General features: G+C 44.2%; 1 protein-coding gene across 27 annotated transcripts in view; it reads right to left on the bottom strand.

Moving 5' to 3' along the window:
- Positions 1 to 19,149, bottom strand: part of KALRN (kalirin RhoGEF kinase) — a 688,751-nt gene that overhangs the window by 47,169 nt on the left and 622,433 nt on the right. For 10 of the 27 annotated variants that reach the window (XM_031009044.3, XM_031009050.3, XM_031009046.3 and 7 more), the window contains 6 exons: positions 14,619 to 14,804; positions 14,070 to 14,241; positions 9,366 to 9,604; positions 6,832 to 7,085; positions 3,122 to 3,245; positions 1,925 to 1,984 (listed from right to left, as the gene is read on the bottom strand). In XM_031009044.3, coding sequence (XP_030864904.1) covers positions 1,925 to 1,984; positions 3,122 to 3,245; positions 6,832 to 7,085; positions 9,366 to 9,604; positions 14,070 to 14,241; positions 14,619 to 14,804 — 1,035 coding nt within the window. Of the gene's footprint in view, positions 1 to 1,924; positions 1,985 to 3,121; positions 3,246 to 6,015; positions 7,086 to 9,365; positions 9,605 to 14,069; positions 14,242 to 14,618; positions 14,805 to 19,149 lie in introns of those variants that run through there. The other 17 variants (XM_055383840.2, XM_055383841.2, XM_031009055.3 and 14 more) reach the window with 4 other exon arrangements.

Here is a 19,149-nt window from a genome sequence, read left to right as displayed (position 1 = left end):
TTTTGGTTTTCCTCTGTTCAGCACGAATATTCTAATGTCTTTGCTCATGCACTCCACAGCACCTCCTGAGGACCCATCTCACTCAGCCCATGCAAAGGACTAAAAGCCTTAGATGAATAAGAACCTTTAAAATGTGTTCAATTAGCAAAGCAGAGTTAAGATGTGTATATGCACACACATGCTTTTTATCTAAGGGCAGAATGGGGCATTCGATGACCCCAGTTAATTTTCTTAATGTGTGCTGCTCCCCTGGCCCCACATCCCTCTGTGCCCATTTCTTCCTACAGAGTGGGAACATCACTCTTCTCCCCTAGTCCACAAGAACTGGACAAGGTCCTAAATTGTTTCCTGGAACACAGGTACCTGGCTTTTCCCCTGCCTCTGTCTGGCCTTCCTCCACTTGCAGCTGACATCTATAATACATGCTGGCAATACTTAGGTCTGGGGATACAGGTGCCACCCAGTATCTACAAGCTGACAGGTGTGAACTCCAGGAGAGCTGGTGCCTATCCTGTGAAATGCAAGGAAAACAGAGCCTGAAATTTCCCCTGGCTTCCTTGTTCTCTAAGATACATTTAGGCTACAAATGCCACCTCCACTTTCTCCCACAGTGGGGTATGTATTGAGCCACACCTACCAGATTTAGCTCTGTGGTAATACCCACATCTACAGGGGACTACTCTATCCTGGCAGAACTCCCATTGTCAGCCGATTGCCTCGGGCCTGATTCAACTCAGTTGGCTCCTTCTGCAGCTGACTTACCGGCTCTTAGGCCTCATGGTCTCTCTTGGGTTTTGTGGTGGCTGAAACAACATGGTGCTGGACTTCTCTGGGATTAGGTCAAATTAGAATAAGAATAAAAGTCTATCTAATTAAGTGAAATGTTTGGGACGATATAAATTTCTTTTTAATGTTGTCTATTTTGTACTTAGAAGAAATCTCTAAACTTGTACCCATTACTGGAGATGGAGGCACAGATCTGGAGAAAAACATTCTCTGAATGAAAAAATGGCAAGGAAAGTCAGCTCCATGTTTTCCCTCATTGTCTAGGGTTTGTAAATTTATCATGGTTGTTACTCAGTAGCAAGCCATGTAAGAGCCACGTTTCTATAACCCAACAGACTGGGAGTTGGAAGTGGAATGGATGTTCTTGTTGATACAGGCGTTGGTTCCACTCCCACATCCCTGTAAGCCTGGGGTGCGAGAAATGTCCCCTGGGCAGTGTTTCCATCTCACCATCTCTGGAGAGGCCTCTGCCGTGGCTCCAGGAGACAGGCCCTCCCCAGGGCTCCTTTTCCTTCACACGGTGGGCACAGCCACTGCTCACGGGCCCAGCACTGGGCTGAAGTGTGCTCTGGAGTTGCTACAATCACACCTTATTTGCTATCAGCTCTACATAGCAACCAGGTGCCATACTTCACCCGTTAGTTTTCTGGAACACTGAGCAGGGAATAAAACCCAGTAGAAGAGCAAGATGAAGAGGATAAAGCGCTAAAGAAAAAGAAGCGGAGGAGGGGAAAACAAAAGCGGGAGAAACTAAACACAAAATGAGTCCTTGTCATTTAGCTGGGACTCATCCACTCTTTACAGTGCTGTTTTCCATGAAAAAATGTGTTCTAAGTTTCAAATAATGAAATTGGATATTTTCTACATAAAGTCAAACCTGCCAAAGGAGAAAATATTTAGCAAGCATTCAAGAGAACAAGTTTTTGTTTTTAAAAAAAATCTAGGTAGAGTTTTCTACCAACACTGAACTGAATTATGTTTTTGTTTGTTTCTTTTATAGCTGGGATGGGATACCCAGAGATGCCCCAACATCACAATTTATCTTTGAATGGCTGGTCATTTTAGGAAGGTCACTGTTACAGAACACATCAAAAAAGGCAATCATTGTAGGAAACAGGACAACAATAGCTGCTTCTACCTCCATGCTAGTATTAGGGTCAAGATCATCACACTCTGATTCCTCGGAACTGTTCGTCTCCTTGATTGGCAGCATGAGGAAGGGGGAAGAAAGAGAACACAGTTAGAACACAAGTAGCTTTTGCTAGAGAGAGAGGAGAACTTCAGAGAAGCATGGGTGATGGGATCTCGGGCAGAGAAAAAACCAGGTGTTTTTAAAGTGGGGGTGAGAATCACCAGGGGCAGCAGCATGCTCTTTTCAGGGAGAGGAGGCGGGGGTTGTGTACAACTGCTTATCTCATGGGAAACAGCAATGGAAGCAAAATGAAGCATGAGTGTTGTCGAATTTAAACTGTTGTCTTCTGTGAGGCTGGACTTCCCAGATAAGAGTGAAGGAGAGCATACAATTTCTTTTCCCCAAGAAATCTCTTAGACTGGGTTTTAGTTGTTCTTACTTTGCTAAGGAAGGGAAACAAAGTTCCAGGTAGATGATCACACATTATAGCATAATTAGTGCTATAATAATCAGTGTCTAGTTTCCATTGTCCATTGGCAGATCTTTCCAGAGGTTCCAATTTAAAGAAAGCAGATAACATTGTTTCAAGATGGGGGTAAATAAGAGTCTGCCAAGCTTAGAATTCATGAGTTCAAAGTAGTAGATGGATTATTTAAAGAAATAATTTGGGCTTCACCAATGTGCCCCCCTACTGTGTCCATGCAAGTAAAATGGCCTGAAGTTGATGTTGTCTGAACTCTGAGGAAAAGAAATGAAACTTTACTAAGGACACAGTGGCCCTTAAATTCCAAACCTCAGCCTTCACAGGGTTGGGGGTTTGGAAGGCATCCCTAATTGCTTTAACCTGTGTGTATTCTCAAACCTAGGGTACCAAATGGCAGCTTTGAGAAATTCAATATGAATCAAGCATCTCACATTTTTAAGAGAATGCTGCAGATAATTTTGCCTTAAAACATCTGCACAGTATAAAGAGAAAGGTATAAAAGGGGAAAAAAAAGGTACTTACTTGAATTGAAGTTGCCAGGAGAAATAAAAGATAAAAAATAAATTGATCTTGCATGCAAAATCCTGCTAAACTACTTCCCCTCTGGTACCCATACTGGGAAAAAAAAAATAACCCATCCAACCAAATTGGCTTGTGAGAATGCTGCAGGGTGGGAGTGGATGACAGGTGGGGACGCAGCTCCGGAATACCTTACTCACTTTAACAGAGACTTTGTTGCCCAGAATATCCTTGGGTTTACGAGGCCCTGTGGCTTCATTTTTACCCGTGTGCTCCACTTCCGCCCGCTTTCTCATGCGTAGAGTATGCCATGAACATGACTTCCTGTTGTACCAAAAAATGCACCAATCAAAATGGCAGGTCAGGGACAGCGATGTGGAGGGCGGGCTCACCACCCTTGGGTGAGTCAGCAGGTGAGGTGCTCCATCAAGCCCGGGCTTCAGAGGCCCCAAACCTGCACACCAGCTCCAAGGGTGGCTGGCGGCTAACCTCGCCTCCAACTGGAAGTGAGCGAGGATGAACTCTGACCTCCCCTGGTAGATGTGCAAGGTTGACTGCGGCATTTAAAGAAAATATGAATGCTAGGTTACTAAACTCTAATAAGGGAGTTTGTATACCATACCCGTGATGCCTCACAGGACTGAGGAATTCCTCTTGAGAAGGGCACGGTGGATGGATGAGGAAAGGGGGCGAGGAGTAGAATAGGAAAGACAAGGGAAGTATATTCTAGAATGCATATGCTACTGACACTTTCCCAGGACCAGACAGAAAGACCTAAAAGGATGACATTGAGAGTTCTTCCTCATGATTTGTATTTGGGCAGGGCCACTCCCAAACAATGTTGATCAGATAGGATTTTCTGTGGCAGACATTTGCTTAATAAACAGTTAAGCACCACTCATTTACCTGGATATTTTAGGGCAAAGAGTTTCTCGGTCTATATTCTCCATATCACTCAGTGTTTGTGAATATATGGCTTTGTCAGCCTGTAGAGGTCCTAGAGCTTCCCTATTGGGACAAGACCTAATGTGTGCTCCCAGGGAAGTGAGAGCAGCAATGGCTTTTCAATAGGCCTTTCATCCTAACTTCTTTCTTCCCACAAAGGGTCTTGGGAGCAACTTCTTCACAGACCTATGAAGACAAGCTCAGAGCAGAGCCCTTACATTCCATAAATATCAGATCTCAAAGACAGAGATACCAAAAGCCAAGTCACAAACAGCATCAGTGACCCTGAGCAGGCATCATAAGTTTCAGGTGAGGTCACAGAGCTTGAATGAAGTTCTAATTGTTGTCTGGAATAAGTGAGACGTGGCTTCCCCTCAGTATCTCCTTGTCAAAGGTGGGCCTATGCAGACAGGGCTCCATGAGATGAGCGTCCATTATGGGAGAGAGGCAGAGGAGATTTAGGAAAAGGAAGCTGCTGCAAAATACAGAGCATCCCTCCAAAACACTCCACATACATCAGGATTTTAAGGGTACTTTGAGGAAGGTGTTCCAAAAATATTTATCCCCTAACACACAGGTTCAACCTTCTGAGCAGGAAAGAGCAATCACAGTAATATTCTTGAATCTTGTGGGAAAGTGGGCTCCTTCAAAAACCCAGACCTTCTCTTGTATCTCCTAACTAGTCAGGCTCTCTACTGTCCCCTGCATACCAGCACCTTGCTCCAACCGTTGTATAAGTGAGAACCAGCCATAGAAGCTAATCTTAGATGGCATCAGCCTGTTAACTTCAGACTTTGATAACTTTACTCCCAAACCCATGTCCCTGGCTCCTTCTGAGAACAACTTGAGTCAGGGAGATCCCTGCTGAAAGGACTCCCAGGGCACGCAGCACGTTGTGTATGTGTGTGTCCTTGTGGGGGTGTGTTTCTACATTTATTAAACTCTCTGGGTTATTTAATATGCTTGGTGAAAAACTAGAAATATGAGCAATAACATTTCATGTTCAGAAGGAAGACTGAGAGTAGTATAAATGGCAGGACAGGCTTGGTTTCATATTCTTCCCAGAAGAACTCGTCATCATGGTTTGGGAAGCTTCCATCTCTTGGTTGCAAGCCCAGGGACTGATGTGGACACAGGGTTTCAGTGACGTTTATCCTGTAGGCATCACAACCAACTCTGACCCCTGTGGTTATGGCAGGCCTTGGGGAGGGTGTGCTGAGTGTCCTCCACTGGTAAATGCTGATAACTTTTTTCAGTCCACTGCTCCCCTCCACACACACCCCCAACCCTTTTGCAAGAGCGGCTGACAAGAAATCAAAATGACCCATTTGTATTTCAATCTGCTCTCTTTTGCTCGGTCTGACATCCTTTTACCTTCCCTCCCATGGAAGGTATGGATAAGTGGCCAACAGAACCAAAGGTAGGGAGGAAAAAGTGTTTAGTGCCTGGATATTTAGAGGATAAATCATTAAGAGTTAGCTCTGCAAGTCCCCTGATTAGTAAAAACTTCAATGCTTTGAGGGCCTTTATCCCAAGGCTTACCTAAAAGGCACCCAAAACAAGTGTACTTAGGATAAAATGCACGGGGGCTATTGTGCCTTAGAGGCCACTGTGGATTTTTGGCTGGGCCTGTGGTTACCTAGTGAGGCCAGGGGGATGTCAGTAGCTGCTATCCCCTGACCTAGAGGGCCAAAGCAGTGCAGTTATGCTGGTGCCACTGCTCAGATAGCTCATGGAAGCCCCCTGCACCACATCTTCCATGGATTACCATGCAGCAGGGGAAAGCAGCAGAGAATGCCCGTCAAACACTGCCTTCTACTCTGGTCATTAATTGACATCAGCACCTCAGGGCTGCCCAGTTGCAGGGAACCAGTTGGACAGCATCAAATCTGTACCTTCCCTCATCTCAGAGGTTAGAGAAAATCAACAGGGGCTATTTAGGAGGGAAGGCCCGGGTCAGAACTTCAGCAACAAAAATACTTTTTATGTAGGAAAAAAAAAATGCCAATGCATTCACCCAAATCCTAAAATATAGAAAAGGAAAATAAAAAAAAAAAAAAAGAAGAGGAGGAAAAGAAGAAGAATCGTTTGCACATTTGAAAGTCCAAGAATAGTGAAATGGGGGAAAAAGGGTCAACTAGTCTTTAACTTCATTAAAACATGCTCATGGTGAAAATTTATTTTACATATTTAAAATAGTACATTTAAACTGATTAGTTACATTACAGGTACAACGATGAGCACTGTGACGCCATCATATTGCACATCCTGACTTCATCCATATGGGTTTCTTTAAATAGTGCAAAATACTTTATACAGGAATGTGTTCGGAAGGGTCTTGCAACCAAAATAAGGAAAAGAAGTATCTTACAAATTACTATGAACATATATTCAAGTGACGGGGTGAAGGGAAATTTTTAAAAAGTTACAATCTGTACAGAGGAATTGCCACAGACAACCAAAAAGTTCCCTCCCTCCTGGGAGAAGCAGCGGGCCTCTGACCCCCACAGGTCTGGCATTTGTGCCAAGGTAATTTTTTGGTGTCAATCGAAAAAAAAAAATATATATATATATATCAGTTACTTAATACAATATAAATAGAAGTCCAGTCCAGTGAGTCCTGTGGTGGGTCAAATGTGGCAACAGAAGGCACACCTTTTGTCACCTAGGGTTTCAGTAGGGTTCTTAATGAATGGGGGGGAGAAAGGGGGAAAAATGAACAGAAAATTATAAACCAAAAGGAAAGAAAAACCATCGCCACCACCAACAAAAAAACTGGACCACTCCAGCCCAGATGCCCCATGTTGCATATGGTGCCAGCACTCAAACACTGGTTCTGTGGTACTGTTGAGAATAAGCAGCAGTAATTCCCTACCATGTGTTTGCATTTTTGTGTTCTTTTGTTTGTTTCTGAATATTTTTAATCCTCATACTCCTCTCCCGGGGAAGCCAACGAGGCACTTACTTGATGCTCCCGTCACTACTTTCTGCTGCTGTGGCTTTGGTGAGGGGCGCCAGGATGCTGCCTGGGACCCAGCCCTCGGCGGCGGGGGAATGGTCGCTGGCAGGCTGGTACACCAGACACATGTTCTGCTGGTTGACGGCGAGGACCTGGACCACCTCACCTTGGCTCACACAGATTTCATTCTCCTTCAGTGCATAGTAATCTTTGATCACGGCCATGGATGAGGTCCCATTGCAGCCTCCCAGGTCGTTCTGCTGGGAGATAAGGGTGAGAGGGGCACAAACACAAGGACGCTAGTTCACATGGGCTTGCTCTGCACCCTACCCAGTGGTTCAAGGCCAAATCTCCCACTAGCAGGGTAGGCAGCATTCTCTCTTGAGTAATGACATGATATTAATAAATGTGCTCTGAAAGTATATTTTTTAATAGCAATGTTTCAACAATATTATCATCCAGGGTGAATGGCTCCACCCCACATAAAGGTATAAACACGCCTTTGACCTGGAAGCCCCTTCCCAGCATACAACCTTCCTGCCAGCGTTCTCTTACAAGTGAAAGGAAGAACCTGGCACTGGCATAGGGGTATGTAAGCACCCGGGCAGAATGAGGTCAGGGCAAGGGTCACGTCAGGGGTCACAATCCTTCAATGGAAAGAACACGGATTGTTTGATATTAAATTTTTCTCTTTTTGAAAGTGCGTTGGCTTTACTCTATATTCTGACCCTCTTTGAGACAGGACTAAGAATGATATCTCTGCCCAATTCAAAGGCAAGGCCATGATCTACCCTTACCCAACTTCCTGCAGGCACCAGGTACCCTCCCCTACTCATTAATATAAGAGATGCTGCCCATGACCTTTTCATGTGAGTCTATTTCAGGGCAGCTGCCTCTAGACAGACTTGTAACTTTCCAAGGAGGACTGGCTGCCTCATAGAGCATGGTAAGAGCCAGAAATTCTTCAGTATATACATATATATTCCATATGTATATACATACAGGATATACATACAAATTCTTCAGTACATACTTTTTGTTTGTTTGTTTGTTTTTGAGACACGGTCTTGCTATGTCACCTAGGCTAGAGTGCAGTGGCAGAGTCATAGCTCACTGTAGCCTCGACTTCCCAGGCTCAAGTGATTCTCCTGCCTCAGTAGCTGGGACAACAGGTGCATGCTACCGTGCCTGGCTAATTTTTTTTTAAAAAAGTTTTATTAGAGATGAGTTCTTGCTATGTTTCCCAGGCTGGTCTTGAGCTCTTGAGCCCAAGCCATCACCCTGCCTTGGCCTCCCAAAGTGCTGGGATTACAGGCGTGAGCCAGCGCATCTGGCCCGATATGTTTGACAAAATGCCAAAGTGACTTCAGTTTATTCACAAAGGCAGGATTGTTTTTTTAAGGTGGAAAATCATTTCCAGGTGATGTGATGGAACAAATCAGTATGGTTACTCTAATACAGGATTGAACTTGGACACTAATAATTTTTTAACATAACCAATATAAACTAATAATTTTGGGGAGAAATAAAACTATAAAACTGGAACATGTAGATAAAAAATGTAAGTGTTCCTATTCATAGAGCCACTGAGTTCTAGAGAAAACTGAGGCCTAATGAGGCTAACTAACTCGCTAAGGTTCTAAAGCAAGTGAGTTGCAGAATTGGGAATAGAAACCAGGTTTGCCTGATTCCTAATCTAGCACTTTTCCCATTTCTCTCCTGTTCTACCTACCTTGTAGGGGCAAAATAGCTGTGTAGACTAAGTCTATGGTTGAGTCTTTGACTCTCCTTATGGTGATGTTTGAATTGTGGATTATTGACGACAAACATTCAATCCAAGTCAGACTTCTCCCATTCATACACTGATGATCGACTTCCCTTCCACATCAGCCAACAGATGGTGAAGAACTGGGAACTTCTTTCAGTAGGTGCTCGAGGCAGATCATCATTAGAAAGGGTGATCTCTTTTTAAGATGTCAAACACTACAGCTGTGACTTTTAGATGATGATGATCCACACTGAAACTATTCTATTTAGCAAAAATCATCCATTTTTATGATGATTTATGCCACAGGGAACTGGTATAACTCACTCAGTTTATAGGGAAAGGAAAACATAATTGAGACTAGACTGTACTTAGTGTGCTGTTCCTGCTAAAATAATCAGCAAGCATTAAAAGATGCTACTTCCTGGCCGGGTGCAGTGGCTCACACCTGTAATCCCAGCACTGTGGGAGGCTGAAGTGGCCATATCGACTGAGGCCAGGAATTTGAGACCAGCCTGGCCAACATGGTGAATCCCCATCTGTGCTAAAAATACAAAAATTAGCTGGGTATGGTAGGGCGCCTGTAGTCCCAGCTACTCAGGAGGCTGAGACAGGAGAATTCGCTTGAACCTGGGAGGCGGAGGTTGCAGTGAGCTGAGATGGTGCCATTGCACTCCAGCCTGGATGACAGACCGAGACTCCTTCTCTTCCTAAAGTAACCCCTGAGGGTATGCCATCGTAGTGACAAGGGTGGGAGTAATGAGTTGTCACTTACCTTGCTGGCTTCGAACTTGTCCCCAGGCTGGTGGTATTCAAACCCTGGACTGCCATTGGAGGTAGATATCTTCAGGGGAGGCAGAGGTGGGTTATAGCTGGAGCCTTTTGGGGGCTTCTCTGAGCCCGCAGGAACAGAGGAGTAGGGCCTGGGGCTGGCTTGGGGAAGCCTGGCAGGTTGAGACCTCATCACAGCTGTGCTCCTTTCTTTCCGTTGATACTCAATGGGCGATTGCAGTGCTGTGGGATAAGAGCAGGTGGTTACTCTAAGCTTTGGGAATCCCACAAGGATTTGGAGGCCTCTTAGGTCCAAGGCTTTGTGTTAGGCATCATGTGGATAAGTGAGAAAAACACTACCCTTGTTTTTAAGGCAATGGGAGAACTAAGACATCTACCTAAATAATGAAAATACAAAAAACAAAACGGTGCCATATGTGAGGTGCCAAGGGTTGTGCAAAGAGTGAGAAGGCTCTGTAATATGTGTGTGGTGGTAATAACAAAGAGCTTCGGAAGAGAGCTGTGGCCAGACTCCGGCACTTAGGCTGCAGGAAGGAAGCAAGTGTGACATGTTGGTGAGGGGAACAGGAAGTAGTCAAGAGTGTCTAGGAGGAAGAGGAAACCAGAAGGGTCTGTGAGGTGGGAAGTGCCATGGTATGAAAAGTCTAGAAAGTGAGTCCAATGAGTCTGGACTGAATTCTGAAGGTCATGAAAAGTAATTGGATGGAATGAACTTTAAAGCTTTAAATTGAGATTCTATCATCAGAGAGCGACATTTGAGGAACACTGACCTTGTAGTGGTTAGGAGGAGGGACTGAAGAGGATGAGACAGAAGGCTTCTTGTCTAATTTAGAAGCCATGGAATGGTAAAAGCGAGAGGTAGAAGGTCTAGGAGAGCGGGACCAGTGGGATGTGGAATGGATGTGGGCGTGGTGAGGTCGGGAGAGATGAGACTGTGACAGCCTAGGTGGGAAAAGCAATGCAAGAATCGAGGATGGCTCAGGTTTGGAGACTCGGAGGATGGCAGTCAGTGGAACTCAGAAGACAGGAGAATAAGCTGATGTGAAGGAGAAGACTGGAGCTTTGTTTTATTGAGTTTAAGGTAACAAGGTTGCAAGGTCTGAGAACTAAAGAGGGAGAGCCAGGCAAATGCTATACAGGTCCAATTCTTTAAGAATGACTTCAAAGGTTGGCCGATTATGTCATTTTTATCAGTTTGCACTGTAACAGCTATTTAAGTGGGTTAACAGCTGGGGCCCAGAGAACTTCTCAATTACAATGATATTTCTACTGTGATAGGTACATACCTCAACAGGACTCAACATAGGGTCACACTTCCTTTCTACCTGAGGTCTCAGAAGGAAAGATTGGCTCTGAGATGCCTGCACACATCTCTGTAAGTAGAAGCCTGGCCCTGGTCCGTCATCACATCCTTGTCTCTTGTATGTGTCAAAGTAATAACAGGCCCACCAGAGCACTGCCTCTCTCACTGAGGAGTGTTTTGTGGCATTAAGTATTTAGGAGATGATAACCTAGTTCAGTAATATAGTCAGCCCACTGTATCTGTGAGCTCCACAACCATGGATTCAACCAACTGTGGATTGAAAATATATGGGAACGGCCAGGCGCAGTGGTGCATGCCTGTAATCCCAGCACTTTGGGAGGCCAAGGCGGGTGGATCACTTGAGGCCAGGAGTTCAGGACCAGCCATGGCCAACATGGCAAAACCTTGTCTCTACTAAAAATACAAAAAATTAGCATTTCTGTATTTTTGTATTGGTGGCATACACCTGTAATCCCAGCTTCTCAGGAGGCTGAGGCATGAGAATCGCTTGAACTCAGGAGGTGGAGATTTGCAGTGAACTGAGATTGCGCCACTGCACTCCAGCCTGGGCGACAGAGCGAGAGACTGTCTCAAAAAAAGAAAAAAAAAAAGAAAATACATGGGGGAAAAAAGGATGGTTGTGGTCTGTACTGAACATGTACAGAGTTTTTTTTCTTGTCATTCCATAAACAATATAGTATAACAATCATTTACATAGCATGTACATTATATCGGGTATTATAAACAATCTAGAGATGATTTAAAGTACAGGATGATGTACACAGGTCATATGCAAACACTATGTCATTTTATGTAAGGGACTTGAGCATCCACAGACTCTGGTATCCTCGGGAGGACTTGGAACCAATTCCCTGTGGATACCAAGGGCTGACTGTATCTCCATGATTCATCAGGAGAAAGGTCTCTTGGAACCAAGTAAAGGTCTGAATCATTGACTATGCCTAAATAAATACAGTTCCAAGTTCTAAGTACATAGCAGAGTTATAAAGTAGGCCTTATCAAACTGATTTTATGAATCAATTCCCATCACATGGAATTGTGATATTACCTGGTTATTTACAATAATTGTGCTAAAACATTTGAAAATAGAATGCCTTCTTAAATAAGCTAAATGGACAGCCTGTATTCTTTCACCAGCCTCCATTTGCATAACTTAGTTCTCAGAATCAAGAAAACTGTGCGTCCCTACAGGGTTTGTTTTTGACTGATCAATACAGTGTCTTATGTCTGATCCTGTTTCTTTCTTCACTTTGGTTGCTAGGGAGATCTTAATTAAATAAATGAGTGCCCTAACACTAGCACCTATACTGCAGTTTTGTGGTTCACAACCTTAATTTGAAGTCCTATAGCTGTGGATTCAAGTCCTGTTTCTATCACTTACTGCTTCTGTGACCTTGGACAAGCTCTGAGTCTCCTTTTCCTCACTTGAAAAAAGTAGGACAATAGTACTTACCTCTCCATGTTGGCGTGAGGACTAAATGTGAAAAACCATGTAAAATGCTTAGCATAGTGCCTGGCACAGAGCAAGGATTCAATACACAGGAGCCATTATTGTTATGTCAATAACTTCTTGTTTCAACTTACTGTTGCACCTTATTTTTCTTTTGTCCCAAATTGATGAATTTTAAAATTCCTAATTTCAGCTTAGAATCTATCGGAAACTCCTAATAGAATGCAATTTAAACAGATATTTTTATATATGAATACATTTATGCATAAAATTATTTTATCAACAAAAGTGTTCATTTGAAGTTGTATATTATATTCAGAAATCATAAGCCATATAAAACTTTCATTACCATCCCTCAGGGCTGGGCTGGTGTTTAATTTTAGACATTTTAGAGTGAAAAGAATCCTAGAGATCACTCAGTCTAGTTGTTTTTCACCAAATTTTTTTACAGTTGAGGGCCAGGAGCCTGGCCCAAAAATACTTTCTGTAAGTGCAAAATTGCTTTGAAGTCTCATGTTCTATCTTAAAAAGTCATGGCATCCTGTTACATGATCTCCTTCTATTTGTCTTTAAAACACTGTGCTAAATCCCTTATAATACAGGGAAACTGATATTGTAGGGAGGATGCCAGGTGTCCTGCTTCCAGGAAGACTGGCCCATCACAGAACATGCCAGCATGGGCACAGTAGATCTACCTGAACTCTCTTTTTCACAAAACCAGCCACAAGGCCCAGAGAAATGTCATGACTCCTCAAGGTCCTCAACTCGTATGGCACCTTTTATCTTTCCCTTCAGCATTCAGTTCCATTCTAGACACCCAGAAAATGCTGTATTTGGATCATTTGAAAGAGTCCAGATCCTAGTACAGGCATGAAAAGGTGACACACCCGAGGGTGGGCCTGTATGTGTGTACATGCATATACCTGTGTGTGCACTGCTGTGAGCACGTATGGCCATGTAGTACAGATCTCAGGACAGGCAGGAAGAGGTGATATACCCAAAGGTGGTTGTGTGTGTGTGTGTGTGTGTGTGTGTGTGTGTGTGTGTGTGTGTCTATATATACAGGCATATGTGTTTTCTGAGTCTTCAGGTTTACTTCATTACTAGTTACATTTTGCATTCAACTTCAAGCTCTATTTCTGCTTGGTTAGACTTCTGAGCTAACCAAGTCAGCAGAGATCAGCCACTAGCTTAAAATCGCATACCCCTTTCCCACGCCAAGCTCAGTGTGAAGAAAACCCCAGCAGGGGAAAAAATAAAGAAATATATACAAAGTGGCAACTCTACTTCACTCCAGTTCACACCACCCATGAGGGAGCTCCTGCAAGGGCCACAAAGAGCTACACCCTCTGTGTAACCACAAATTTTCTTCTAGGAAGTTTCAGGGTATTACAGAAATTTAAAGTTAGCAATCATCTCTCATTTAAAAGGGGTAAGGTTGGCTAGTAATGTGGCTTATGTAGGCTCTCACACTGTTGGGAGCAGAGGAGGGATTTGAACTGATTGGTCAAACTCTCATTTATCTCTAGTTAACACTAGAGAATCTGTGAAAAGTGGAAAAACACATATCATTTCTAGCCGGTCCTGATTCCTTAGACACAGAGGATGTGCCTATCTCAGACTTTTGCCCAAATTAGTACCAGGTGGTACTATATGCCACAAGACATATATCCTGTGTCTTATAAGTGAAATCTCTTCTATCAGAAAGGTGGAGCTTCTTTTTCATACCCTATCTGTTGTGCTTGTGTATTCAGCTTCAGAAAAATTCTAAACTGTTTCTGAAAACTACAAAGTTGGAGTACCTATAAAATGTGATCTGGGTTCATAACTCAACATGAACCTAGACCCAAGGAAGCTCAGAGGTCGTGGAGTCCCCTGACACAGCCCTGCAAGGAACCAAGCCCAGAACCCACCATTCAAAAAGTCTCGCTGTGTTTCTAAGACTTGATTGATGTCCTGCACCCAGGCCTGCTGGATGTCAGCGTTGGCGGCTTGCAGAACGACCCTCTCAGAAGTCTCTCTGTTCATGAGTGCAAACTTGCAGGGATCATTGTCCACATTCTCCTCCAGGACCAGGTAATTCATCTGGAAGAAAACAAGTTGATCCTTTTTACATTTAAGAGATTTTTTAAAAATCAGCAACATATTACTCTTCCTCAAAGTTTCTATTTCAGGACAAGCTTCCAAATTTTGCCCTGGATCTAGCAGGACAGTACTTAGGTTTTTGTCTCTGGGTGAGTGACACGATCCCAGGGAACCTGCAGGATCATGCCAGAGACTGGCTCAGCCTGTCACTTCAGCTCACAGATAATCACTGTCGTTCAACCTCCATGACCGAATGTTATTAGGCTGAAAGATCTTCACGGTTCTGGATGTCACAACTCCAGTGCCTCGTCTTAGGGAAGCAGCTCCCAAGAACTGGGCTCTTCCTTGCCTCTTCTCATCACCATTGGGATCCTCACCTTGATGCTCCTTTTGAACATGTAGCCAGGGGTGAGGGATCCCTTCCTGAGCAGTTCACTGAAGATCACAATCTGCTCGAAGAGGAACACGCGCCTCTCTTTGGTCCGGGACTGCATGCCCGCATCCAGCTCGATCACATAGAATGTGTCCTGCTGCAGCAGCTTCCCCTGAGCAGTCAGGGTGCCCTGAAGGAAAGACGGGCTGGGGTGAAGTGAATGAAAAATGGGGAGAGGGCCACTGCCCTCTGGGTCCACAGAACCTCCCCATCTGGGGATACGGGCAACAGATTTGACAACAAAAGCCTCAGGGCTCTAGGAAGAGACTGAATTAGGACCCACCCACTCATCCAGGGGCCGACCTTGGCCACTTTCCTGTTCACACAAGGGCCCTGGAGGGAAAGGGAAAGCAAGCTGCGGAACCACTGAGAAACAGCTCCAGGCAAATGCCAGAAGGCAGGAAGGTAATATCATTAGCAGAAAAGCCATAATCCTGGCCCTTCTTGTTTTTTATTGAAAGGACAATAGAAAGTAGGTGACACTTGGAGCTACAAGTGGCCTTTCCATCCTCAGAGCTCTGAGAACTGTGCCTGCCTGGTTCCTTTGCAGTATGGGCCAAGGACCAAGGGCATTCTCATGGCCACCAACCTTGAACTCACCTGTAGACAAGGGAAGTGATGAAGGCAGGACCACAGATACTCTGATAAGTCACTCCCCTCTCTTCTTCAATTATTTTAGGATGGAGAAATTCTGAAATCTTAGTTTCTAGTTATAGGCCAACAGGTAAAGTTGGGGGTACTATAGATAAGTCTCCATATTTTATAAGCTGGTAGATACTTTTCTGGGTTCTGTGATTCTTCTAAAAATGACTCCGGGGTGGGTGCGGTGCTCATGCCTGTAATCCCAGAACTTTGGGAGGCCAAGCCAGGTGGATTACCTGAGGTCAGGAGTTCAAGACCAGCCTGCCCAACATGGCGAAACCTCATCTCTACTAAAAATATAAAAATTAGCCAGGTGTGGTGGCGTGTGCCTGTAGTCCCAGCTACTTAGGAGGCTGAGGCATGAGGATCACTTGAACCTGGGAGGCAGAGGTTGTGGTGAGCCAAAACTGCACCACTGCACTCCAACCTGGGAAACAGAGTGAGATTCTGTATCTATATAAATAAATACATGAATAAATTTTAAAAAATAAAATAAAAAAATAAAAATGATTCCAGCTACTAGGCCACCTGACACCTAGCTGAGGAGGTAGAACCTATTTGGTTTGCCAGTTTCTAATGAGATTTTCAGAGACATCTTCACAGCTTCAAAGGGAATATGGCCCAACCCAGAAAGTCTTCCCAGACTCTGTCAGAGCACCTTGCACTTCTATTGCTTTGCAACAAGAAGACCCTGACATCAGAGAGAGCAATCAGAGGGCCTCCTCTGAAATGCAGGTGCTCTTTCTCAGGCGACAACTCTACCCTTTGGCACAAATGTGGCCATTCCCTTCATGTGATGCCTTATTCCAAACACTACCCAGCAGAGGGGTCATTTTTCTTTTGTGTTCCTGAGAAGTGCCTGCCCTCTGCCTGGATCATGGCTCCTTACTGCCAATGTCAGCAGCCAAACAGGCTTATCTCTACTCTGGTCTAAAGTTAATATTAAGCCAGTGACCAGCTAGCCAGGAAAGCTCTATTAATATTACACAAGAACCTATCATGGGTTATAGCTCGGCCAGCACCAAAGGGAAAGCCAGAGGATCTGAAAGTGGGGAGGAATTTAAAAAAGGAGGCTCTAACTTCTCTCAAGCCCAAAGCCATGGGCTGAGGGAATAGACACATGCTCACTATTCTTCCCAGTTAGCTGAAGGAATGCAAAAAGCAGGTTCTGGTGGCTTGACAAAAACAAGAGACAGCAGTGCTTAACTTAAAAGCTTGATTCTGGGCTGGGTGCAGTGGCTCACGCCTGTAATCCTAGCACTTTGGGAGGCCGAGGCCGGCGGATCACCAGGTCAGGAGATCGAGACCAGCCTGGCCAGCATGGTAAAACCCCATCTATACTAAAAATACAAAAATTAGCCAGGCGTGGTGGTGCCTGCCTGTAATCCCAGCTACTTGGGAGGCTGAGGCAGGAGAATCGCCTGAACCCAGGAGGCGGAGGTTGCAGTGAGCTGAGATCATGCCACTGTACTCCAGCCTGGGCGACAGAGCAAGACTCCATCTCAAAAAAAAAAAAAAAGCTTGATTCTGTGCTTGTGGGTGCCCTTATATGTGCACACAAACACACACACACACACACACACACACACACATATGTACAACACAGCTCCTGTGAAGTTTAACTTGGGATAGACAGCACAATCAGACACCACTCCTCCTGAGTGGTCACTTCCTCCAGAGACCCAGAGAAGCACAGTTAGACTCCTGTTCAGAAAACATGGGGTCTTCAAGGTTGAAGAGCAAAAGGGATCTCTTGGTTTGTCCAGTATAGCCTCAGACCTGATGTAACGCCAAGGGAAAATGTATAAAACTCCACCCAGTATGATGGAAGAAAAATGGTTAAGAACTCAGTGTGTGTCTGCCGAGTAACCCTGCTTACACTAATGTCTCCAGCCTGCTTTGGAAGACCAAGAGCCTATGAAAAATGCACAGCAAAGAAAACCATCCACATAGTTCCTGTCACAGCAAAGCATGAAAACCAGACAGGGACACATGGGATGGGCTGAAAGGGCAAGGAGGGGAAGAGAATTTGGCTCAAGAATGTCATGAATCCAATGCATGAAAGCTAACTTAAATATACTATCCCGTAAATTACTCATACAGTGGTATGAGTATGAGTCTACTATATCTCTGTCTTGTATCTATTTCATTCTAGTTTAGCCAGAAAAAAAAAAAAAACAAAAAAACAAGCCATTTATTTCTGAATTATCTCAAATTCTAGGAATCCCTTTGCCCCAAAAAGGAATAATGAAAGCTTAGGTTTCAGACTGCTGGGAAATAAAAGATCCACATCTTTCTCTAAGGGGATCAACAACTACTAGGTACCAATCAATAATTGTGTCAGTTCCAATTTTATCATATTAATCTTAAAAACATATTGTGTGTAGTTAATTTATTAGGTTTGGATATACATTAATAACAGTCAGTTATTAAGTTTAAATTAGAAAGTCAATTTCCTCTTCAAAGGTTCACTGTTATGGGCTGAATTGTGTTTTCTCTCCTTCCATGCCCCCATCAATTCCTATGTTGAAGTCCTAGCCCCTAAAATCCCAGAATGTCAGCATGTGACCTTATTGGGAAATGGGGTCTTTACAGAGGCAATCAAGTTAAAGTGAAGTGGTCATGCCAGTAAGCCCTAATAGAATATGACTGATGTCCTTATTTAAAAAAAGGAAACGGCCCGGTGTGGTGGCTCACGCCTATAATCCCAGCACTTTGGGAGGCCAAGGCGGGCGGATCACCTGAGGTCGGGAGTTCGAGACTAGCCTGACCAACATGGAGAAACCCTGTCTCTACTAAAAATACAAAAAATTAGCCGGCTGTGGTGGCACATGCCTGTAATCCCAGCTACTCAGGAGGCTGAGGAAGGAGAATCGCTTGAACCCAGGAGGAGGAGGTTTTGTCGCCACTGCACTCCAGCCTGGGCAACAAGAGCAAAATTCTGTTTAAAAAAAAAAGGAAACTTGGCCACAGAGATAACACAGAGGGAAGGGAATGTGAAGATACAGGGAGAATGCCATGTGAACATAAAGACAGCCATCTACAAGCCAAAGAGAAAGGCCTGGGGCAGACCCCTCCCTCACAGCTCCCAGGAGGAACCAACTTGACAGTACCTTGATTTCAGACCTCTAGTCTCTAGAAATGTGAGACAATAAATCTCTGTTGTTTAAGCTGCCCAATTTATGGTACTTTGTTTTGGCAGCCCTAGTAAACCTGTATGTTCACTTACACCAAAATCTTTGGGACACAGCCATTTCCCTGCAGACTTGATTCCCCTCTTCAAATAACAGAACTTTGTACTGTAATGTTTTAGAGTTTTAACTATTCATTTAACTAAAAAGCCAGAACCACCTTCTCAAAAAACAGGTGTTCCATTCTCCTGCCTAATTCCACTTCTATCACATAGCCCTGCTGTCACTCACAGTCCCTGCATTTATCAATCAAGAAGGGAAAGGAAGAGGTCACTATCAGGTCTAAACACTCATAAAGAACTCTGGGTCTTTCCTAGCCTGGCACCATGGCAAAACCCCATCTTTATAATATAAAAAATATTTAAAAATAAGCCAGGTATGGTGGTGTGTGACTGGAGTCCAGCTTCTCAGGAGGCTGAGGTGGGAGGGCTGCTTGAGCCCAGGAGGCTGAGGCTGCAGTAAGCCAGGATTGCACCACTCTGCACTCCAGCCTGGGTGACAGGGCAAGACCCTGTCTCAAAAAAAAAAAAAAAAAAAAAAAAAGAATTCTGGGTCTTTCCAATCTCCTTGGAATTCTGACTTTGGTTTGGCCAAATGCTCTGTAACTTCTTGTGACCTCCCTACTGCTGGACTTCCTAAAGA

The sequence above is a fragment of the Gorilla gorilla genome, chromosome 2 (genome assembly GCF_029281585.2).
Source record: "Gorilla gorilla gorilla isolate KB3781 chromosome 2, NHGRI_mGorGor1-v2.1_pri, whole genome shotgun sequence".
NCBI lineage: Eukaryota > Metazoa > Chordata > Mammalia > Primates > Hominidae > Gorilla > Gorilla gorilla.
This window is presented reverse-complemented; position numbering and strand designations above follow the sequence as displayed.